Source organism: Varanus komodoensis, unplaced genomic scaffold (assembly GCF_004798865.1).
Source record: "Varanus komodoensis strain SLA01 unplaced genomic scaffold, ASM479886v1 scaffold31, whole genome shotgun sequence".
In the NCBI taxonomy this organism is placed as follows: domain Eukaryota; kingdom Metazoa; phylum Chordata; class Lepidosauria; order Squamata; family Varanidae; genus Varanus; species Varanus komodoensis.
Window position 1 is genome coordinate 9,144,546 of NW_025335780.1, and position 24,425 is coordinate 9,168,970.

Genomic DNA, 24,425 nt, shown 5'->3' on the forward strand with positions numbered 1-24,425 from the left:
TAGGGCCACAAGGTTGGTGGCCGGTTTGCAGGGGATGCCGTATGAGGCGAGACTGAGGGAACTGGGTCTCTTCAGCCTGGAGAAGAGGAGACTCAGAGAGGATAGGTTGGCGACATACAGGTATGTGAGGGGATGTCACATGGAGATGGGTAGAGACCTGTTCTCCCCTGCAGAGGAAGGCAGAACGCGCTCCAATGGAGCAAAGCTCAGGGAGCCAAGGTTCCATTTGGATGCCAGGAAGCACTTCCTGACAGTCAGGACCCCGAGGGTGTGGAATGGGCTTCCACGAGAGGTGGTTGAGGCCCCATCAGTGCAGGTGTTCAAAGATAGGCTGGAAATGCACATGGTAGGCATGTCGTGAGCGGAGCCGGCTGGTGCCGGAGGTCAGACTAGATAGCCCGGGAGGTCCCATCTGACTCGCTCTGTTTCTGTGTTTCTATGTTTCTATTCTATTGCTAGTAGAATAATTGCACCTATCAGCAGTTTGAGAAGATGAGCAAGGAGCTTCATCTACTTGCCACCCTTTCCTTTGCTGACGGCGTGCTGATTTGTATGTTTAGTGCTTTCCTGAGAGGGTTTTGCCTGTGCACACTTGGATTGGGGCCAACGTTCAAAAGTGGTTGAGGAGGCACTCTGAAACATTCAAGAATAAATAATGCTGTATTCTGACTATTTGCTTGCTTGTTTTGAAAAGCTGAATTCAGGAAAGTGGGTAGGTTTCTATTATCAGGCATGCTGGTAATTATAAAAAAAGAAAGCATTTTCTAGCAGAATTCTTTAAGGCTACAATTCTGTGTCCATTTTTCTAGGAATACGTTCCATTGGATTAGATGGGATTAACTTCTGAGTTAATCTAGGATTGCACCTAAATAAGCCATCTCGCTTCTCTTTTCAAAAAAAGAACTATTTCAAGTTCCTATTTTCTTGCAATAAAAAGCCAACCCATATTGTTTATTATTGTTGCTGTTTTACTTTTAGCATTTATTAGAAGTACAGAAGTCCAACAAACACCTGAAATCCAATTTAGGAACATTAAAGGATAGCTATGAATTTATGGAAGAGAAGCATCAGAATACTGTAGATCATCAGAATATAATGGAGCTTCTTGAAAGACAGGTAATTTAACTCAATTCATGCACATTGTTCTCCAAGGTTAATTCCATTGTTTTCGGTTCGTAGAAGAGAGAGCGTTTTCATGAGGCCTGCCTGATACCAGTGCAGTTTTATTTTGGCAACAGGGTAGCCCCAGGCTCTCCTCTCGGGCGTTTGGCAGTGTATACTGAGCTTTTTAATCAGGTCCTAGATCCTTGTTACCCACTGAAAGCTGTTTAGATATATTGTGGCCATGTGTGTGTCATCTGTATGAAAAGAGATTTTTGCACTGTGCATAATGTATGTTACTGGTTTTTAATTTTCACAAACTGCCCAGGTAGCGTCAGCTGTTGAGCAATATAGCAGTGGAATGCATGTGCGCATGAACATGCACATAGTGAACCTTTGAAATGGACTTGAGCTGCCTTCGGTGTTTATTCATTGGGAGACTCATCAATTTTTAGAGCCTCAGACGTGTGTGTTGTTCCAGAAGCACGGTCCATTGTACTTTGCATCAGTAAGGGCACCATCCAGTGCGACTGCCCATAAGCCTCTGGACTGGAGGGATTTTGGGTCTCTGTGCAGGAGGACTGCAGGAGCAAGCATTCCCTTCATGATTCCTTTGCCCTCTGTTTTAGCCCTGAAAATGGGAGGGGGGCACTGAGGTGTTGTTGGGATTCCTCTTACGCTAGTAATGCCTTGCCTTTTCCCTGACCATGACCCAGACAGCCCCTCATATGCCTGCCCCAAAGCCCCTGGCACAGAAAGCGCTGTGTTGGCTGCAGCTGCAGGAGAGGAAGACTCCTTTTCTGAAGTCAGGACTCTGAATTTTCCTGTGGCTGCCTAGACAGCATCTAGAGGCCATAGGATTGTGCTGTAATACTCTTTTAAAATTATTTTGCATTAAAAGTGCAGAATGTAGCATAACATTTTTAATAGGGTGTGATCCAAAGAGGCATATTCAAGGGCTTAGGTGTATCAATGAAAGGTTTGACCCTGCCCCATCCCAAATCTCCAAACTGAACATAGCATATCTGTTAGTTCAGATATTGTCATCTGTACAAATATTTTTTTTCCTTCGTAGTCCCCCATGGTGTAGGCTGGACAACCCACGTGTGAGGCCACCAAGGAGGCTAATTCATGCTTAAAAAGTGTTGAATTTCTCAGCAACATTCTGGCCTCTGCTGAAACATTTGAACTTGTTTTCTTGTTGAAAGAATCGATTCATTTTTTAGCCTTGCTGATTTGCTTCAGTGATGCATCTGTTCAGATTCAAATGTAAGTGTAGTACAGCCAATAGTGCTGTTATGCCACCATTGCAGTCATTATGTTTCCTCTTATAGGGCTGCTTTTCTGATGCAGCAGTTCATATCAGTACTTCATTTATTTATAATATATTTGAATTTAAATTAAATTAGGGTGTGTTTTCCAGCGAGCTAACTGCATGCATATGTTTGAATAGGAAACTAAGTGGACTTCTAAAGTGCAAGCTCTTCAGGAGGAACATGAACATGAAAAATACCAGGTAAAGCTGTGCAGTCATCTGATAGAGAAACCTAGACTGTATGTAATGGAGGGAACAACCCTGTGGCCATCGACATTGCCTGTGGGGCACATAGGCTAGTTTAGATTCCTGGTTCTGAGTTTGGGGACGGCCCTCCAGTCTCACAGCTGAGAAGCGCTGCTCGGATCCCCATTGTGGGGAAAAGACTGTGCCATGTTATGGGGAAATATCTCCCTCCCCGCAGGATTATTTTATATGTCACAATAGCTTGCAATGCAGTTTGCCGGGGAAGTTCAAGAGACATCTGCCAGGAGGCAGACCAGAAACAGCCTCACAAACAGTTACTAAGTAAAATATAAAGTTGTTACCGAGGTGACTGTTTATGACTTTGCCTCCGATCCCATATAACAGGGAAACCCACGAGAAGTGTGTTTCATAACACTTCAGAATGATAATAGATCGGCTTTCCCCGACCTAGTGCCCTGCCAACTTTGCTTGTTGGGGATGCTAGGAATTGTAGTCAAACACATCTGGAAGGTACCAGGTCAGGGAAAGTACATTCAATACCAAGATTAAAATAGCATCACTGAAAAACTCCCCATGGGTATTTTTCTCTGTGTTATGTCTCGCTCTAAAGCTACTCCCATAGAAAGCTGTTTCCCAATAAGAACCCAGAATCTTCACAGCTGCTTTAATTGTTTGAACACATAGCATCCAGCTAAGACAGACACATCTATTTAAGAATAGAACCTCCATCTAATCAGCCTGTGTGTGCAGGTGAGGTTTCCTCTTGCTTACAGATGGGAAACGAGGCATGTAGTGGGTGGATGTCTGCTATAGATTGCACTTGAGTGGGCTCTAGCTTTTACCCTGTCCGTGCAAAATTGATTCAGCTGGAACAGAAGGAGATATAAGCTATGCCAGCATTCTTGGCTTCTATTTAAAAAGTGTAATATTGAAATGTTTAAAGTCACATTTCTATCAGTTTCCTTTTCCATATCTGACAAATTCAGCTTACCTCACAAATTGAGAAACTCAAAGCATCCATGACCGAGGAGTTCAATGCAAGCAACATCTTCTATAAGAAGAGAATCGAAGAACTAGGACAGAGGCTTCAGGAGCAGAATGACCTTATTATTGCACAGAAGCACCAGGTCTGTTTTGTTTGATGCCATTGCACATCTTAACCTCAGAGTATAACAAAGGACTCTTCTAACAAATGGAGAAATACAGATGAATGTACGGTGACCATATCATAAAAATTATATTTATCCAGGTTTCTTTATGGGTTAGGTTGCTTCAGAATGCTTCTCCCCCTCACATTTGTATCCCTTTTTGGGGTGGGAGAGAATTGACAGAAGCCATTTTGCCAGTTTTCAGGAGTGGACGAAGGCTGCACTTCAAAATACTTACAATGCATCTTGGCACAGCAGCTCCTTATACCCAAGCTTTCTTGTTGCTGGATGGACAACATGCTAGCCAGCTACTTGGCTGGACAGATAGGCAACTGTCTATCAAGCTAGTACCCATTGAGCATCCCATCATGGGTAACGTACTTTTGGCGACTATTGCGAACAAGTGGCGGCTGGACAGGAAAGACCTGCTTCACACACTGCAAAATAAGATTAAACATGGTGTAACTTACCCAGCTCCAAAACATGGTCCATTTTCCTCCCAGCCCAGACTTGGGAGAAATTACCCTCCTTCATTCCATGGATTGATGCATTTCACCACACTGGGTGACAGTTCCGGTGGTGGAGTCAGATTGTATCACACTGGGTATAATTCAGATTAAGTTCGCATAAAGCAATTGCCAGTGGCATTGTGGTGTTGCCTTCCTGCTGACCTCCCAGCCTTGGGCTTTTTGGCAATACTGGGCTCACCTTAAGCAGGAATGAAAACATCTTTTTCCAGCTGGGTGACTTTAAAAAAAAAATTAAAAAAATTAAATCAGATTTTTTGAATTAAATCAGATTTAATAAGATGCTTTTTGAGGAAAAATCTACTTAACTTTCTATTTAAGATACATTATGTTCCAAGGGTTATTATCATGAAATAAGGATCAGTTTTTAATTATGTAGGAAGAGGCTGTTTACATTTTTGGTAAATTCATTCCATTAATTCATTCACAATGTCATGTTCTTTTAGAGGTTTCTGTAAGTTTACTGAGCATTTTTTTCTGTCTAAAAGGTACTGCCACTGATGCTTGGTTTTATAGTTCTCAAAACTGTGAAGTTGGATCTGCAGAGATCATGTGCCTCTTTCTCACATCAAAAATGTTATAAAATAAACATACAGAGTCAAGTAAAAGACTTTAACCCAATTGTTCCTTTGCAAATCTGTGTACGCAGAATCAACCCCTTACCTCTTTAGTGCTCAGTTTCAAAAGAAATATCAGTGAATAGAATTAGATTGTTGGGAGTGGAATAGATCTGTGCAAGAAGATAAGTGTGAGGAGGGAGGGGCAAGCAGTAAAAACGAAAGTGAAACCGTTTGAGCAGAATACTCCATAAGTCTTTGGAACTTTTTGTGCATAGCCTGAGGTTTATCATCGTATTCTTTCCCTGGAGGATAAAATCTATAGTAGCAGCAGGATGTAAAAAAGACCCAGTTTGGGAATATTTTATTGAAGTTCCTCCACCTGTGGGTAAGGCAGGCATCTGTGCAACTTATGTAGAAAACCATGATTTTAATCTTAAAGACTACTGGTTTTAATCATGATTCAGATCATATTCACTCTGCTTTCCAGCAGTGCTGAACTGCTTGAGTCTTTATTGCAGGAATCAGTGAAGAGCGTGAGTGGCTTGCCCTCTTGCTTGGGCTGGGATCTTGTTCTTGTTGCCTCCATGAGCTTGGTGGGCAGAAAGCTCCAAGGCTCGGTGTCCCTCTGTCAGACGCCCACAGGCCTGGGACCAGCCACTAGCACCCTGCTCCTTTTACTGCAGCTTGTCACAATCAGAGACTTCCAGCAAATACAATCCCAAAAATCTCATTTCTAAATGCGTAGCGACTCTTTCCTATTCATGTATTTCAGATACAAAAGTTGGCCACAAAAAAATCAGTAGAAAGCATCAGGTCAACCGATGGTAAGTAGACATTGCAAGCAAAAAAGCCTTTAAAACGGCCCTTTCTCTTATTTGCTTGTTAATCTTTGTTTAAATAATTCCAGTTTTTATACTAGCATGGAGGAAAGTCGGTTCGAAAATATGTGTTGTTGATTTCTCCCCACACCTTTTTATTCCAGCGAAAGCTTCATCACAGAATGTTGTTCAGCACAAATCAAGTCTGCCATCCATGCGTGGTAAGTTTCTGTAATAGGCTTTGAAATCTTTACCAGTCTATTGTCCTTTGGGATGACAATAGCTACCAGCTAAATTTAATTAACACAGCAATATTTTCCATTAAACTCTCTTAAAAGGTGTTGAAAAGATCAATGTCAAGTTCACTGATGTAATTGTACCATGTTGGCATTTTTTCTTGCATAATAGTTACTGAAGCTTTTGACTTTGAACATAAAATTCCATTTTGTAATCAAAATTAACTCAGGCTGGCCCAAATATAATCAAAATTTAAAGCACCCAAAATTAGCTGACTGAGACATCCACCTCAATCTGTCTGCTGCTAGAGCCAATCTTGAATAAATTTACTATTAATCAGATTGTGAAATAATACACTACCTAATTACATTCTTTTTTTCTCAACTAAAATGCAGAAGAGAAGGGGGAAATAAGGCTTGTGAAGCTTGTGATAAAACAACTTTGACATGAAGGTCTGCTCATAACCATGTTTATTATGTGGCAACTGCAACTTGCGTAAGACTGATTTGTTTGAAATGGCCATCCTGTTTTGGCTCTTTCAGATAAACTTAGATTACGCAGGTGCAATATTGTTTAGTGCCAGTTGTCTCACCACATGTTAACTGCCCACACAATAAGTTATATCACTTGAAAAGTCAAATAGAATAGAATGTTGTTCCACATCATTTATACCAGCAGTACCAGATAGTTGAAGTTCTTTGCGGTTTCTGTGCATCACACATACAGGGTACTCTGTGTGTGCCATGATGCCTGCTGTTGCTAAGTGTTCTTCAGCACAGTCCATGCAACTTTTCAGTATTCAGAACAAACGTCTTGGATGTAATTTGCATACTAATTGTAGAAGTTTTTCTGGTGATTGCCTGTTTTATTTATCTCAAGAGGTCTTTTCTGTCTCTGTGTTTCACCCTTCCGTCCATCCTTTCTTCCTTCTATCCCTCCCTGTTCTATCCCTTCTGCCTTTATGATAATCAGTTTCAAAATTATGCTTTAAAAAGGAAATCCTAGTTGCTCCCTTTCTAGTAGTAGACTGTAGGAGTATGTTATAGCTGTATTGTTCTGTTAAATCCAAACAAAGCAGTTGAAACATGCAGTGCTAGAACATGCTCATGAGAGTGCTAAATATTCTGTTCCATTTTGCCCCTCTTTGCAACATAGAAACAGTTTTCAGATGCTATTCTTTACTGCTTTTTCAAAAGTGAAGGTAGGTGAAGTATTCCTCACAGAACATAAACTGTTTGGATAAATTGGATTAAGTGGATCTATTCTAGGACTTTGAAAGCACAATCCTATCAACTGCACCCTTGATGCTCATAAACTCCCAAACTTAGAGGCTTCCCATCACGCATTTTAGCTAGATGCTAGTTCAGGTGCGTTGGAGCTCTGTTCTCCTTCCTTCCCCACTTCCTTTAACCTCTTTCCATGGTCAGTTTCCCATCCTCAAAGAAGTAGCTGATGTGGCTTCTTCCATGCAGGAAGTGATGGGCTGGGGGTGGGAGGGACTGGAGCACAGGTCCAGTCTAGCCCAGTTCATAGTCAACTGTAATACAAATTCTAAAATGTACACTGTATTACTTTAAGTTAAAATTGCCTTATGCTGACCTGAAAATGAAATCAAAAGTACTGCCTTGGGTGCTTACATTGCTTGAAAATTAGATGTTGACCATGACCCCAAGAAAATTAGTTGCATCTCATTGCTATTGCAATCCTGCCCCCAATTCCCTTGCAGTAAGCCCTGCTGAACTCAGTGGAAGCTACTTCTGAGTAGTTATATCCTACTTGGTACTGTTAGGACCAAACAGCAAGGGGAGATGGGAGATTGGTGATCAGCTTTTCCAAAATACCCTGCCCCCACCGGCTTTTGTGCCCCAAAGCAGCTGTAGCAGCCATTGGAGGAGAGGTGAGCGCAGCTGTAAGAAGGCTGTTTGAGTAAGCCTTCCTCCCATCCTATTTCATTGACGGAAGTCCTTCCCCCAGAAGCTGCATTCAGGAAAACAGTATTTCTAACACCCTTTCTAATATTAGACATTCCCTGCTTCAAACTTCCTTTGCTTGGGTGACAGAGGTTTCTTGAATGTGGTGGTGAGGACTTGTTGTTCAGGGGATGTTCAAGGGTGGCTCATGGCTCTTGTGGAGGTGCCCCAGGATGTCACAGACCCAGTGCATATAGCAGGATGCAGCGTGGTCCTGGTATTCTCAGCCTAAACGACAGATGTTGATTTGAGATCGTGGGGTTTCTGGCTAATTTCCTTGTCATGGATTGTCTTCCTCCACAGCAGTGATGGGCACGTTAGGGTGGGTGGCCTGCCTTCCAAAGGCTGATAGATCTGGATGATCCCCGGATGATGTGCCCACTACTCCGTCTGGTCCAGCTTTATTAGATACAGCGTAGCAGTTGCAGCCCAAGATGTGGACACTGTTCTCAGCTGGGTGCAGTCAACTTCATGGCTTGCTACATCTAGGAGGAGATGATGGACTAGCTCGGATCTGGAGCTGGTGAATTCCTCCTTGTAAAAGGGGCAGCCCTGCTCTCCTGGATGTTGTGCAATTGCTTCTAAAGAAACTAGGTGACGTTTCACTGCTTCCCTTTCTGCATATGGTAGGAGGAGGCGTCTCATGCACGTGCTTCCTCCCTTCTACCCCACTGCAAATCTGTTGATTCAGAAAAAGTTGCAGTTTCTGCGAATGGGGAGCAAGGAGGAGCAGAGAAGAGGCCAAGGCAAGAGCAAGACGTTAGACTCAGGCTGTTCTGTGGCCTCCTTGTTTCAATCCTGAAGGCCTACTTTTATCCCCTCTGCTTTCAGAAGCAAGCTGAGGTTGAGAAATGCAGCTGTGGTTGAGTATGGTAAAAACTTCACCTCGTCATGTCCTGAAAACACATGCTCATCTATGCAGCTTGCTGTTGTTATGTGCCATCAAGTCGTCTGACTTGTGGGGTTCCTGTGAATGAAAGCCCAGAGGTTGTTATTGCTCCTATAAATATTTGATCCTAAGTAACTGCATTTGACTTGACTCTGAAGTTCATGAACTAGAAGGAAAAGAATCAAATGTTCGCACCTCCGTGTTATTCTTCTGCATAACTTTCGCCCTCTGGACCTTTATCTTGACCTGCTTCTGTGCTGTCTGTCTGTCTTTCTGTCTGTGCTACTCCTGTGTTTCCTCATCGTTAGAACAGGCCCTTTTGGTGCACATGCTGGAGCCCATAGAGGAGCTTCCAGAGGATGAAAAAGGTAATGATAGGACCAGTCAAAGACTCTATCGCCTGCTGCGGTAATGTTTTCAATGGGAATGCAAATGCACGTGAATATACGGTTTCCAAAATGCTGTCCTGTTGACTTCAGTCATATTTTACAGCAAGAGAGATAGTGTTTTCATGCCACTTGAGTATATTTTCAACAGGGCCAGCTGCCACAATGCCTCCACTATTCCTTCTGAAGTAACCTCTCCAGCCTCTTGGACCTCCTTTGTACCCTTTCATTCCCAACACCAGCCTCTCCGGAAAGCCTTTCCTGCAGTGCCAGCCGTCCTGGTGCTCCTGCCCTCCTCCTCTTCCAGCCACCTTTGGGGCAGTTGGCCTCCTGCTAGTTGCCTTTGTTTCTTTGGTTGTCCCCAGCACCCCTGCGAAGAGGACTTAGTTCATTTTACTTTCTGAAAAGCCATGGGTGACTCTAGAACAGTGGTTTCAACCTTTTTACAGCTGGGGACTGGCAAAAATAGGATTTTGGGGGGGGTGTGCTGCTGAGGCAGAAATAAAAAAGCATTATATACATAATATAGTATTTTGTGTATTAAAAATATAATACCAGAAATGATAATTCTGTAAAATAACCAGAAACTGAGCAGTAAAAAATGCCATTAAAAGAATAAAATATTTAAATTAAATGCAATTAAATACAACTGAAATTTTTAGAGAGTAATATTTAATTCAGATAAGGCTAGTGCAAAATCTGCTCTTGCTTCTTTTCAAGAATACTTGATCAGAAATGTACATTAGCAAAATACAGAATCAATATAAATGTAATACTATACTTATAGCAAATGCAAATTCAAATACAGTGTTAACAGCAGAGCAAAGGTACATAGTGCAATGATACTTATAATGTTAAATAATGAAATGCCACCAACCCCACCCACTCAAACCCCCATACACACCAGCCCAGATTGGCTAGGAAAGCACAGTCGACATAGCCCTGCCTCAACATTTCCTTACCAGGAGAAAGCACAGCACAAAAGGCCCAGTCTTCCGGGCCCGCCCAGAGGGTCAACCGGCAGCGCGGCTCCCAGCCGGCTCCCATGGAGCTGGCTCTCCAGCCAAAATCCAGCCCACGCTCCGGCTCTCTGAGTGGCCCTGCCCCTCGTGTGGTGCCATGCCAGCTCTTTCCCACCTCCTCCTACGAGCAGCTCAGTTCACCTGGTGATGGCAGAGCGGGCTGAGTGCGAGTTGCTGCTCTTGTACGCTGCCCCTCTGCAACGCTTGGCTCCACCCGCCCCCCAAGGGCTTCCTCCTCAGGGCTTTTTCACTGGCCGGCAGGACATTTCCTGCAGACCAGCACCGGTCCATAGACCAGCGGTTGAGAACCACTGCTCTGGAACATGTCGGAAGTACACAAATGTCAGTGGGTGGCCATGGATGACAACGTAACGGGTTTAATGGGAGAGGTTTCTGGGAAGCCCTTAAAGCAGTGGGCTTCAGGTGGGAGCCGTTGTGGCAAATGGAAGAGTCAGGTGTGAAAGCTGCCCCTTTCCTCACCCCTGCCCTTCTGTGTTTGCCTCCGCCACGTCGCTCTCCTCTCTTGCCCGCCGCCCTTCTCACTTCTGCCCACCTGCCTGAGGTGCCCCTCCTCTCTCCCTGCCTGCCCACGTCTGCTCCCTCCTTGCTCCTCCCCTCCCTCTCCCGTTGTGGCTGTCGCCCACTATGCAGAGCAGCCAGACTCTCTGAAGGACCGTGTCAGCCAGAAACGAGGCCAGGCATGGCTCTTCAGAGGGGTGGCCACCCCCAGTGGGGGTCCCTTCCTTACGACCAGCTTCTGTGGGAGGAAGAGTGCCCCTGGGTATCACCTGGGCACCTCTTCTCCTGCAGAAGCTGGAAGTGTGGTGGCAGCAGGCCCTCCTGGTGAGGCTACGGGGGGCACACCGCCTGCCAGTTCCTTCCGCTCCATCGCCTGAGCTTTTGCAAGCCGCCAGTGGACTTTTGGGATTGTATCCAAACTTGTGTTTTCTTTTGGCTTTCAAAACTGAAAACCCAGGATTGATCAGGTAAAAATACAGACGACCACACCAAATACTGCAAACGTGTCTTTGGAGACAGTTTTATTTATAATGTGTATGTAAGAACGATTCTGTTCCATGTGTTTAAAGATAGGTACATGTTATGTTGCAGAAACAGAGAAACATGAGCCTAGACCAGGAAAGAGTAAGCATGACATAGTACACACTTTGAAGAGCAACCCTTCTTTAACAAGAGAGCTGAGAGCTGTTTTGGAACAAACGCTGGTGGAGAAGTTGGAATCCTTGGGAATTAAATCAGTAAGATCAGCTTTAAGCATTTTGGCTCTGAATTGCACAATGTTCATGCAAGTTGCCGAGGTGGGGTAGAAGGCACGCGCTGGGGGCACACGAGAGAACCATGTTTAGGAAAGTTTGGAGTCCCCATAATTTCAGTGGAAGAGAGTTAAGCACACATTTAAGTGTGTCCATGGAATCGGTGAATTACTGAAGTGCTGTATTTGATCAGGATAATTCGTATCAGATAAAATACATTTAAAGTATTCAGTCATGAAGTTTTAATGGGAGTGATAAAATCTGTTTAGTTTGCTAAATGTTTTATGTACAGAAAGTGCTTTAGAAATAGTCCAAAGAAAACAGATTTATCCTACAAAGTTTTCAGTATTCTTGTATATAAAGTAGCAAGAAGTTTGTGGTTTTGTAGGATATCTCTGATAGTTTATTCTGAGCAAAAGCTTAAACTTGAATAATTTTGAAAAAGAGGAAAACACGATTGCTACAGATATTTCTTGCAGAGAAGGACAAACTATCTTAATTTTTAATAATCTTTCATACAAACTCACTGAGGACAAAACTGCTGATCATTATGGTTTATTCACTGGAAATTATACAATTTAAAACCAAAATTTTGGTTTTGAAAGGAAAGAGTGCTGAAAATCCATAGCAACACCATCTCTTAAACTTCACTTCATTATTTTAAAATACAACTTTGGGATGCAACTTTGAAAAAGACAAGTATCGTAAATACTGTTCCATGTGTTTGGAAAAATGCACTACTTCTAAACAAGTGTTCACTAACAATCACAGGGTTATTGATTAAGGATTTGCAGCATTTTCAGCACCCCATTAAGGAATAGCATTGAAAAAGCCAAATAGTTGTGACATTCTGAGGTGGTTTTTTCTTTTACTTTTTAATAGTATTAATCTGCCAGTGTCAGCAGTCATGCGCTCAGCTTTGTCCTGAATAAAATGTATCTGCCGTGTTGTGGAAGGCAGCCCTCTGCATGAGTTGGTTTTCCATCAACTGAGCTTTCTGTGAAAACAGCTTCATCCAGCTGACCCTTCAAATGGGAGGGCAATTTGACTTTTCCTCTGTGCCCTCCAGAAGCATGAGCAGATCACAGATCTCCAGGTGTTGGAGCTTTAACTCCCAGGATTCCCAATTGACCGTGCTGGCAGGGGCTTCTAGAAGTTGAAGTTCAAAACATCTGGAGAGCAACATCTCTTCCACTCTGTGCTAGAAAGACTTCTAAGAAAGATCAAAATCCCACAGAAGGAGGGTGTGTGTAATGAAGTTGCACAGCTGTACTTAATGCAACACCACTCCAGAAGTTAGTTAATGTACTTCTCAAAAATGCTCCTCTGAAAGGGGAAACAAGATTGTTCTTTTAAAAAATAGAAGACAACATACCATTCTTTTAAGCATTTTGTTTGCTGTATACTAGAATGCAACTTCTTCCACGCAGGGGGTCCATGGTATCCCAAGTGATCATCTGAACAGAGTCCTAATGTCTGTGGAATCAGCTAGAGAAGAGAGAAGGAAGCAGGTTCCCAACATTCAGCTTATTCGAGAACAACTCGAACGGCAAGTCAGCTTCAGAGTTGCAGAAAGAGCATCTTGCAGCAGGCTTCTGTCCAGCTCTTACCTTTCTCCAGAAGGTGCAATAACTTCCTAGTTCTCTCCCCATCCTAGCTTCAGATTTTGGGGAGTGCTAAACTCCACCATGATATTGCAAAACAAAGCAATTGTATGCCTGTTTCTGTATAAAGAATGTTTATAAACTGTAGGCTTATTAACTAGTCAAGTTGCAGAAGCTGCAAGTTGCAGAATAGGTTAGAAGTCAAAGAGTTAATTAATAAGCAATTTAACTTTTTGCCTCAGGGCTTATGGGTGGCAGTCAGTGAAGTCCACAGTGTTCCTTGATAACATGCAAAGCACTGGCCCTTGGTGTAACTGCAACAGTGATCAGAGACACTGTGATCATTGTGGAATATCCTACACAGATTAATTGGTTTGTAATCTAATCATGCATGCCTGAAATCCTTCTCTTGGATGCATACCTGAATGTGGTGAGGGGGTTTGAGAGTGTCAACGCAGCCAAGAGCAATGCTCCCAGGAGACCAGACTCTCTCATAAGGCAGGACTCTGAGCAGGGTGGAATGGTCGTAGCTGAGGCACCAGCTCGACATGCACCCTCCCTCTTAAGGAGTTACAGTTGCATCAGTAGAAAAGAATGGATCTCTGTAGTGAGGATGAGGATGGAAGAGCTCTGGAATGGCAGCTACTGGGCAGCAGCAGTACTTGAAGGCAACGCTGGTGGAGGGTCTTCCACAGACAACAGCAATGAAGCACACGCTAACTCTGGTTAGCACTTCACAGAAGGAGCAACGGTGAACCACTTCTGAATATTCCTTACCTTGTAAACCCTGTAATGAAACAATCCAAAACGAAACGAGCGGTAGTGCCCAGGTCAGAAGGCATTCAACCAGCTAGTGTGGAAGAGCAGAGGTACATACAGTGCTGTCACTAATGACAAATGCATCAAGGTTGAAAGGAAGTCTGGTGGTAGGTGTGCACAGAGGCAAAAGGAAAGTCCAGTGCTGCTGATCCATACCACTGGAACATGGAATGAGGGGCATGAATCAGGGCAAACTGGAAACTGTAAAGCAAGAAATTGAACAGTTAAACATCAGAATATTTGTGTGAGTGGGCAGCAGATGGAGAAGCTGCATTCTTACTGCCAAAACAAAACCAGAAAAAGATTGGGGTAAAGACCATGAACTTTTAATATAAAAAATCAGAATAATGCTGAAAGAGAATGCTAACAAAAGCATAGTACCAAAAGACAACTTATGACATAGAAACAGAGCAAGTCAGAAGGGGCCATCCAGGGCATCTAGGCTGACCCCCGGCTCTAGTCGGCTCCACTCTTGATGTGCCCACCATGTGCATGTTTAGCCTATCCTTGAACACCCTCGCCAATGGGGCCTCAACCACCTCCCGTGGAAGCCCATTCCTTACCCTTGGGGCCCTAACAGGAAGTGCTTCCTGGCATCCAAATTGAACCTTGGCTCCTTGAGCTTGGCTCTGTTGGAGCGCGTCCTGCCCTCTGCAGGGGAGGTCTCTACCCACCTCCATGTGGCACCCCCTCACATACCTGTATGTCGCCAATGACATTATTGAAGAACTTCAAGTTCACTTAAAGAACAGATTTGTGTTACTGAACTCGGTAGACCATGAACCAGAAAAACTATGAGCTGAAACAGAGACATTATTAGGCAAGGATACCAAAATACAAGTCCTGTAGCAAAAGAAAAAAAAAGCATAGATGGGTATAACAGAAGAAACACAGTTGCTAAGAACAGGTGTGAAGCAAAAGTAAGAGAAGACAGAAATAGGGTAAGAATCCTGAATGCAACTTTTCAGTGTCTATACATAGAAACAGAAAGAGCTATTATAATAACCAGTGCAAAGAACTAGAACTACAAAAGAAGAAAAACAAGAAAACTCTTCCAAAAGAGCCAAGAAATCAAAGGGGAATGCAAAACTAGATCAGGAGTACTGAAAAACAACAGGGGAGCATAGTGTCTCACCAGAATAGAATAAGGAGAAGGTGGAAACGATACCTAAAGAAACTGTACAGAAGAAATAAAAGGATAGCAAACTACTTTGAAGAGGGAGCCTGTGAAGAAGAATCTGCAATATTAGTGAACTGAAAGCTGCTTGAAAGAAATAATGTGCCCGGAGTAGATAGGGTATCAGCAGAAGTATGCCAACAAATAAGGAAAACAAAACAGTGGCTCACAGACTGGAAACATTCAAAATCCATTCCAGCCCCCAATAAAGGAGGTGCTTAGGAGTGCAGCAACTATAGGACAATAGCACTAATTTCCCATGCAAGAAAGAAATTTACCCTATGTGGAACAGGAAATGCCAGACGTCCAAGCTGGATTCTGAAAAGGAAGAGGCACTTGGCCACTGGAGTACACTAAATAATTTCAAAAGAAGACCAGTCTGTGCTTTATAGACTCCAGCAAAAAACTTTGACTGTGTGGATCATGAGAAGCTATAGACGGTCATGAAAGAAATGGGAGTGCCTCCGCACTGGATTGTCCTAATGCAGGACCCATATCATGGACAATGGTTTACTATAGGAAAGGGTTATAGAATGGCGTATCTCACCTCATTGTCTGTTTAGTCTGTTCACAGAACATATCATAAGGAAAGCCGAATTAGGAACAGAGGACAGAGTGAAAATTGGTGGAGGTTACATTAGTAATTTGAGATACGGAGATAATAGCATCTTACTGGCAGAAAGAATTGAAACAGCTGATTGGAGACCAAGGCCAGGGTCATCCAGTTGATATTCCCAATCACTGGGTGCATGTGTGAGAGCTCACTGGAAGAAAATTGATGCATTTGAAACATCATGCTGGAGACCTTTGTGAATACCATGGTCTGACAGAAAAGATGAACAAGCAGGTCATAGATCAAATAGAGACAGCACGTAGCAACAACAAATGCCCTAAATTGCTTTAAATAGTGCCTTCTTCAAAAATGGAAATTTCACTGATTATCTGTGCTGTGATAATGCAGTCCAGGTGCCTGGACTGACTTCAAATTTTGCAGTGTTCTGCTAAATGTGTGGGACAGAGAACCCTCTTTTTGTTCAAGGGATAGCCAGTTTTGTGAAACCTTCATCCAACACAAGGAAGCAAGATAGCCAATAGTTATCATAGGCATAATATTTGCCTATATCATATTATTAATTATTACCTATTAAGAGCGTATAAACTGCCACCTTTCTTTTTTGTTTGTATTAAAGGACTCAAGGTCACTGATAGTGTAAAAGGTGAAAACAATCAATAGCCAAAGCAACAAACAGCAATGAAAACTAGTACTAGTGGATGATGAGTATGTGAAAATTCAGGGAAAGGGAGAGGATCTGAAAGCCAGTGATTTGACAGGCCCTGAATCTGCCAAAATAAAAGGGCCTTCCGGGGCATTGAAAGACCTTCAGTGAGGGAGCCAGGGAGGCCTCCTTAACTGGGGCTGTTGGAAACAATTCAGCAAACGTGAAACAAGATGGTCCTCTTTTTTTTTAGTGGACACATTATTCTTGGCAGCACACAGTTTTCTTTTGGCCTGTCTGCCATAGTTCTTAATGGTTATTTGTATCTCATTCCAGCTAAGCAGAGGGCAGCTCACGCAGGAGGTTCGTTATCCACAGTGTTACCCAAAGCAGCAAAACGGTATTCCGTTGCCAAGCGCCCAGTCAGGCAAAGAACTATCCCTGCTGAAAACACCTCTACTCCAAAGTAAGAGGAACCTTTCACTTAAGATGTAAATTGCACTGTTCCAGTTCATTTTTATTGTCGTAAGCTACCTTGTATTGGAAGTACAAGAAAGAAATGAGGCCATTAAGTTTGTTAATTTGTTTCCTCTGACTCTGCAGAAGGAAGATTCTTTTGAGGGAATGTTGAAGCTGTTCTGTAGAGAGGGGAATAATCAATTATGTATTTGTTACCTCATTGTAATTAATTTACTACATTTAGAAATTGCTTCCATTTCATGCAGCATTAACAATTCATTCTATATATAAGAACATAATTAGGCAGCAAAAACTGCATTTTTGGGGTTTGTTTCTTCCAGAAATAAGAAGAATACTGTGGAGGATGGAATTCCCAGGAAGCTGCATAGTATTACGTAAGTCTTCCATTTGATAATGATGCCTATTTATTGGTGCGATTCCAGACTGTACTAGGAATCCCAAGTTTCATATTCTTATTAACTAATGCAAAGCTAAAATTGTATATATTACAATGCATAAAGAGCTAGTCAATAAGTTCAAAGAGCCATGAGGCGATTGTTAAAATAAATAAAATGAAATAAAAGTGTTAAAATAAATAAAATGAAGACAGAGCAAAGGAATATGGAGGGGTAGGAAGATCTGCAGGACACTCTACTCCTAATAAGTCTTGTTAATAGTCCTTTGATTTCTTGGCTACATCACAAAGTTTAGCCTTAAGGCCTATAAACTTGTTTGTTTAAAAACTTGATGAATACTTTTATTCTTTGTATGCCAATAACATGTGTGCTGAACTCAAACACAAATACACGGGCCTCTTATTCTCTTCATGCTTCATATACACAGCTTCTTACGCCGTCTGCAAATAATGGTCATGAAGCACAGATGACAGATGCCAAGATAAAATCAGCTGGATTATTTAGTTGGGCAGAATTCGCCTTTCTTTAGAGAGACCAAAATGGAGCTCTGCATTTTCTTTACTATGCCCAGAATATTGCTTAGTGGAGGACCTTTTCCTGTATCCTCAGATGCGTGGAGGAAATTTTGGGTTGGTGGAAGTCATCATTCTTAAAGAAATCACCTTTAGGATGATGAGACTTGAAATGAGCTAATATTGAAAGTAGTAATACTCAGTGGGGTAGGTAAAAATGCGTCTGTGTGATCCCAGAATGAATTCACTGCACTTAAGTGATTCCTCTTCCACTTTTCCTTTCTTTGATGGTCCAAATTTCAGAATGGAGGGAAACTCTGGCTAAAGGCGATAACAGGGTTGCTTAGAGTTTGGTTAAAACAACCTCTTGCTGTGCTGTCACAGTTCGCATTTTCTAAAATTGCAACAAATTATTGAAGCAGACTAATCTACAGCATTGTGGTTTTTGGTTTGTGTTGGTTTTGGCTTTTTTAGAACCCCACCATTTAGCTCAGAGGATGAAGTGGAGGAAGAAGATATCATGCAGGCCTACATCTCGCCCGAACTGTCTCAGCCGAAAGCATCCAAGAGCACCAGCAAGGGCAGCTTGTCAAGATTTGCAAGCCGGAGTGATATGAATTCTCCCGAAGAAGATGAGGTGGAAGAAATTGGAGTAACTCTGAAGCCCTCAAAGAGTATGGAAGTTAATTTTGTGGGCAGCCTTGGGGAGGATCTGAAGGCACGCAGCATCTGTGTGGAGGTGTAACTGACCTTTTCACACTGCCCTGGGCTCAGCTTTACTGTGTCAGCTCTCCAGGAGTATGTTGAACAGCCAGGAATCGTATTATCCCAATTCCATTACGTACCTGGCAGGTAAACTATGGATACATCACCAGTATCCATAGCTTCCAGGTCCATGCCTAACCACCTGATAAGCTTCTGGTAGTCACAGAGTACAAATTGCTGGACCTGCAGCCTTTGATGTGGGCATCCTTCTCTGTGCTCCCTTCTGTTTTAAGCTAGTCACTGCATGCTGAATTTCGGCCACATCCATGTATGTTAAAAATATATTTCCCCATGGTGTTAAATTAAAAATGACCATCAAATGCGAACAGTACATGCACTTTTGACATTCTTTTAATTTTATTAGTCTAAGGTGGTGTAGCAGGTGAATATGGCTCTTGGGCATTTTATACGTTCCATAACCTCTTACTCATAGAAGTGATCTCTGAGTCATTCCAGGATTTAATTAGCAGAGTATCTAAGCCTGGTAAACAAGCCTGCAAAATTAGGAACCTGTGTCTTTACTAGACTTGTAGGGGCTGGCAGGGAGGTGTGGAGAGCTTTGGCTCTTCTGCAGCAGCCCTGCCGTGTTTTATGCTGGGAGTGGAAGGTGGGGCCTCCTTCTCCAGCGGGCTGCTTGGTTCCTGTCCTGGGTGAAGAGGAGGGACAGAGTGCTTCAGTCCCTCCATCAGCCTGCTCGCAATTTCAGATCACCTGTGGCGGCCTTACCCTCCAGCTGTTTTGCTCAGCAACTCCACATAGACCTGACCATTGATTTATGCTGGGTGAGACTAATGTCCACAGTACTGAGGAGGCACCAGGTTGGGGAAGGTTGGATAATGGCTACCAGAGTGGGGCTTAATTACAGGGTGGGAACAGGAGGATCCAGAATGCCACCCATCCGAGGAGAACACAGCTTTGCATGTGGGTCTCATTGGAAAAAAGGTTCAGCAATGGTGCTGCAACTCCAGTGCTTGTGTAGATGGCATCCATACTCGCAAATCATCTGGGTTCAAAACTGATGGTGTCCCATTTTCATGATCACGTAGGCATACCTACCCAGAAAGCAACGGACCAAGCAGAATTCCTTCTTTTGAACCAAGCAAAGGAAAGTAAACCTGCTGGAGAAATTATTGCTGGCTTAGCGTCTGCTCAGAAGGGTGCTCAAGGAGTCAAGGTAGTCAATTTTGTGTGTGAGGACTTGTATCTAAGTTTTCTTTTCTGAAGCCCTCCCCATTAAAGATGAGTGGATGGGACGTTTCCTTCCAAATTCTCAGTATTTTCTGTCACATGCTCTCTAGCTGCTAATAAAAGTCATACATGCCCACTATTTGCTCAATGCAGCAATGATCCAACTGTTAAAAACAACTCTGATGTTTATTCATTTTCTGCCTAAATCATAGTCAGTTATATAATGTAGTGTCCCACGACTGTTTTAGTTGCAGTCAGGCAAAAACAGCTCCGAGGGACATGACAAATAGGGCCAGGGGTTGCTGTGGAAAAGCACTTTGACTCATTCATTGCACTGGCTCCTTTGCTTCTAAGTCCAATCCTGTTTGCGGACTCTGGTTTTGAAGAGACCTGCATGGTCTCTGCCCAGCTTTTCACCCTAAGAAGCACTTCCCCCCATAGGGATCTGTTCACTCTCTAAGCTTTAAGAGAAAGATCCTGCTTGGAATATTATCTATGAGCATAATATTATCTACATCTTGGGAATTATCCACCTAACACAGAATCTTAGCTGCATCTAGAGAAGAGAGGCCCAGCATAAAAATAGTTGTAAGAAGCGATTACAACTGCTCTCTGCCCCTGTGGTAAGCAACTCTTATAATGCTAAATTCTTCCAAAAATCTGCCTCCTGGACAACGAGAATGGGCCAGACCTCAGTGCCAAAGCAGCTGCACTGCATACAGAAAGTCCCTGGTTCAGTCCCCCAGCATCTCCAGCTAAGAAGACCAGTTAACAGGTGGTGGGGGTCTCAGTCTGAAACCTGGGACAGCAGTTGCGAGTGGTAGACCATACTGGAATTGATAGGACCCTAATCTGAGCTGGGATAAGGAAACTTCCTAAACTTGGAAACAAGAAAATGAATTTAAATTCATTTTTAATTTAGTTTTTTTCTGCCCCCATTTCACTTTCAGTTGGGATAGAGAATGGCATGTGACGGATTACCAGGCGTAATGCCCCATTGCGTTGAGAATGCAGTGCATATTCTAATTTTTAGCTTTGGATTGCACATTGTAGTCTCCAGTCAGTAGAGGGCACTGCACTATTTACTACAAAAGCATAATGATTATTCCTTGAGATTTGCTCCAGTGCCGCTGTCACAGTATTTGGTACTGATTCTGCTAAATATTGTAAATATTCCAGTCTCCTTCACATAAGTGCTATTTATTAAAAAGAACAAACCAAACCAAATCTTAACCATATGCTGTTAATTTCCAGAAATTAAAACAAATTAAGCACACAGTTGCCAGGTCCTATGAATGAAAGAACTAGCAAAGGCCTTAGAACTAGGGTGGAAAGCAAATGTCCCTGCAGATGTTGGATTCCAGCCTCCTTCCTCCCTGACCTATGAGCATGCTGGCTGGCACCAGTGGGCGTTTGCATCTAGCAACATCTGGAGGGCCAGATGGCTATAGAACGAGTCCAAATTTTAACAAGTTCTGTTTATTTCTTTTCTTAATAGTTTACAGGAGTTGAGGATGAAGATGACGACGACTGGGATTTGTCATCTTTGGAAGATGAAAAGCCCTTGCTAGCAAAAGGGGAGAAAGCAAAGAATGTAACCGCCCTTGCCAAAAGCGATTCCAATGCTGCATCGATGCCTCACGCCTGGGGAGCTCCTGCGGGAAAGCTGCCAAAGGACGAAGGTACAGTGGCAGTGGTTTCTGCTGGGGCGGGGGGTCAGTATCCCTGATGCCCTGCACAGCTGGGGGGAGAAACAGAGTGAGTCAGAAGGGGCCTCCCGGGTCATCGAGTCTGACCTCGGCTCCGCTCATGATGTGCCTGCCATGTTCATGTCCAGCCTGTCCTTGGACACCTTCACCAAGGACGGGGTTAGTGAGAATGGAGAAGCACTCCCGAGTCCAGCCCTACTGAAGGGATGGTGTTCTAGAAAGGGTGGATGCCCAGTTCAACCTGCACCCCCTCCACTTCTTGATTTCAGAACGACATAAAACGCAACGTCAGTAGGCAGTATAAAATCCACAATATCAAAGTATCATAGAACTGTACAAATACAGTTAAAAGTGTGATCTTCCATGCAGGCAAATCCAGTCTCAAAAGAGTTGCACTGGGGTGTGAGGGCGCATACGCTCTCCAGCGAAATGTGGGTTTGCTGGACTGCTTGTGCATAATGGGGATCTGAAGGCATGTTGAGCCGCGGGAGGGGAATCCAGCTCCCCTCGCATTGCACATCCTGGGCATTTCTGTGCGGCAGAATGAGGTTGGCTCTGACCCAAGCCTGCCCCTTGCTCTTGTTGGAAGCACTTTTTTCCTTGCGCAAAGGATTCTCTGGATCCAAGGCCTTGTGTTTCCCATATAATTAAAATAAAAATTTAGCATGACGCCCTTTTATATGAAACGCAACATTCATGATGATTTATTGCCACTGGAAGTGCAGCGCTCTCTCACCCTGAAGCATTCAGCAGATGAAGCCGAGGCTTCACGGATCACACTTGTAGCATCTCTACTAAAAGAAGCTATTTTTCAGGCTGTTCACAAAGAGGTCCACATGGCGGCAAGGTGGGCAGGACTCCCACAGACACGGTAGTTTTTGAAGGGTGCAGCTTCAGGCCTTTCTGTTTGTGCATTAAAGCCCTGGCACATAAGCCTAGAAAATTCCCGTGCATTATTTAAGAAGGCTAGAGTACTGAAATAAGGTGCTTGAGAGGAACTCTCTCAATGCATATCTTTAAAAATAATGTCACTGTTGTCTTTTTAAATAGGCCTTCAAGATGCCGATACTACAAGTACCTTAAAAAGCAGCTTGGTCACGGTCACCGACTGGAGCGACTCTTCAGATATATGATTTTCTTTGGAATGTGTTTTTTTCTACAACGATCTGATTTTTGTTCATTTTTCTTGGTCTGCATTAACAAGGAACTTTTGTTTACAAAAGTCTGGTGTCTTTTTCTTTCTCTCTGATTTAATACAGGACTGCTTAAAGGGAATAAGCGATTATCATTAAACAGTATTAACTGACCCAGTAATTTTGGTAATTTACAAAAAAACAAACCCCAAAATAAAATAAAAGCAAGTCTTTAGGCTAAACTTTATAGAAAAAATGAACATCTTAAATAAACTATTTTCTTGAAAATGTTACTCTCTTCACGAGCATACAGAATATGGCAATTGTTGCAAGGAAATGAGCAGCACTCTCAGCAGTGGATGCCCAGATCAGTGCTGAGACTTCACACATACATCTAAGGGTAGGCAACATGCAGCCCCCAGATTACTTGTGCCTCCACTGGGGGGCGGGGGGGGCTTTTAAGGGGGAAAATGGCACCCTTTGCACTAGGGAGCATTAAAAAGATCTAATTTTGCTTGCTTGCAGGCTAAATTTGTCCACAGAGTTTTGGGAGTCCCTCTTGTTACAGATGTTTTATCTCCTTTTTAAATCATTTTTAAACTTTGTCCCAAAGGGGAGACATGGGGATATAAATTCCCTATGGACTGTCCTAAGTTGCTTCTCCCCTCATTTAAATGCTTGGAGGCACCAAGGGGAAAATAATCTCCTGCCACCATCTTTTTCCTCGGTTGCTTACTACAGACAGCAGAACTTGGCTTACAGTGTGAAGAGGAAGCTCCCTGTCTGACGGGTGATTAAAATGGTGTAGAAGGTCCAGAAGCCGTCTTGTTCAGTCTCTTAGAGCATTTAAAACTATATAGGCTTTCTGCAGGAGAAACCATGGTAAAGTTAATGATTTACCACAGAATGAGTTGCCATAGAAATTTCACCTGAAGAAAAATTTGAATTGAATTGTCTAGAAACAGAAACAAAGTGAGTCAGAAGGGGTCTCCCCGGTCATCTAAGCTGACCCCCAGCTCCAGTCGGCTGCACTCCCCCAACATGTGGCTGTCCAATCTTTCCTTGAGCACCCTCATGGATCGCACCTCCCTTGACAGCCCATTCCCTCTCCTAGGGTCCTAACCATCAGGAACTACTTCCTGATCTCCAGCCTGAAGCCTGGTTCCTTGAGCTTTGCCCCACTGGAATATGTCCTGCCCTCCACTGCAGGGAAGAACAGATCACGGCCCTCCTCCACATGACATCCCCTCACATACCTATCAGTCATTAAAAGATCCCTTTGGAGTCGTCTTCAGGCTGAAAAGACACTGTTCCTTCAATCTCGCCTCATAGGTTACCCATCCCAACACAGCTACTCTTCTTGTAAGCCTGTGCTGAACCGATTCTAACCTAGCTATGTCTCTCCTCTAACGTGGAGTCCAGAACTGGATGCAGTACTCCAGTTGTGGGCGTACCAGAGTCATGCAGAGCAGTATCAACACCTCCCTATATCTGACAGCCATGCTTTTGGCTATACATCAAGGAAGGGACTTTTTCTGAGGCGAATCTGCTAAGACTGGTAAAATTTCTCAAGAAGCATTCAGATGTCCCTGGGCAGATGATGCCCAGTTAATAGCTGTTTTAGGTGTCTTGCAGATTTCAGAAAGATTTGTACCTGAGAAATAAGGAGGAAAGGAACAGGTTTCTGTGAAAGAATCCCCAAACTACCCAATAGGATGCATTTCAGGATTCGAAAGCTTTAGAACACGTTTCATTGTATAAACAACTGGGATTGTGCTTCATCTCACTGGTTTCAATCTGTTTTAACATGTCTTTATAGCTGGTTGCTAAATAACAGAGAGAAAACTACAACCTTAGGAGCCATGTAAAAGCTGGGACTTTTTGAGACTTCTTGTAGTATTTCAGTCTCCAGGAACTGGGATGCCATTAGCCATAACCAATGTGAAGTGACTTTATTTCAAATAAGTTTTTTACA

At 43.2% G+C, this 24,425-nt stretch overlaps 1 protein-coding gene across 1 annotated transcript in view; it reads left to right on the forward strand.

The window, feature by feature from the left end:
• The window catches only part of DZIP1 (DAZ interacting zinc finger protein 1), a 40,564-nt gene extending 18,093 nt beyond the window's left edge, over positions 1 to 22,471 (forward strand). Inside the window, exons 7-19 of the mRNA XM_044437762.1 lie at positions 979 to 1,116; positions 2,555 to 2,617; positions 3,610 to 3,750; positions 5,631 to 5,682; positions 5,841 to 5,897; positions 11,291 to 11,436; positions 12,882 to 13,074; positions 16,605 to 16,734; positions 17,069 to 17,122; positions 18,130 to 18,329; positions 19,467 to 19,594; positions 21,107 to 21,290; positions 22,368 to 22,471. Of these exons, the coding sequence (XP_044293697.1) occupies positions 979 to 1,116; positions 2,555 to 2,617; positions 3,610 to 3,750; positions 5,631 to 5,682; positions 5,841 to 5,897; positions 11,291 to 11,436; positions 12,882 to 13,074; positions 16,605 to 16,734; positions 17,069 to 17,122; positions 18,130 to 18,329; positions 19,467 to 19,594; positions 21,107 to 21,290; positions 22,368 to 22,450 (1,569 nt within the window). The 3' untranslated portion in view covers positions 22,451 to 22,471. The remainder of the gene's footprint in view (positions 1 to 978; positions 1,117 to 2,554; positions 2,618 to 3,609; positions 3,751 to 5,630; positions 5,683 to 5,840; positions 5,898 to 11,290; positions 11,437 to 12,881; positions 13,075 to 16,604; positions 16,735 to 17,068; positions 17,123 to 18,129; positions 18,330 to 19,466; positions 19,595 to 21,106; positions 21,291 to 22,367) is intronic.
• The last annotated feature ends 1,954 nt before the right edge of the window (positions 22,472 to 24,425 follow it).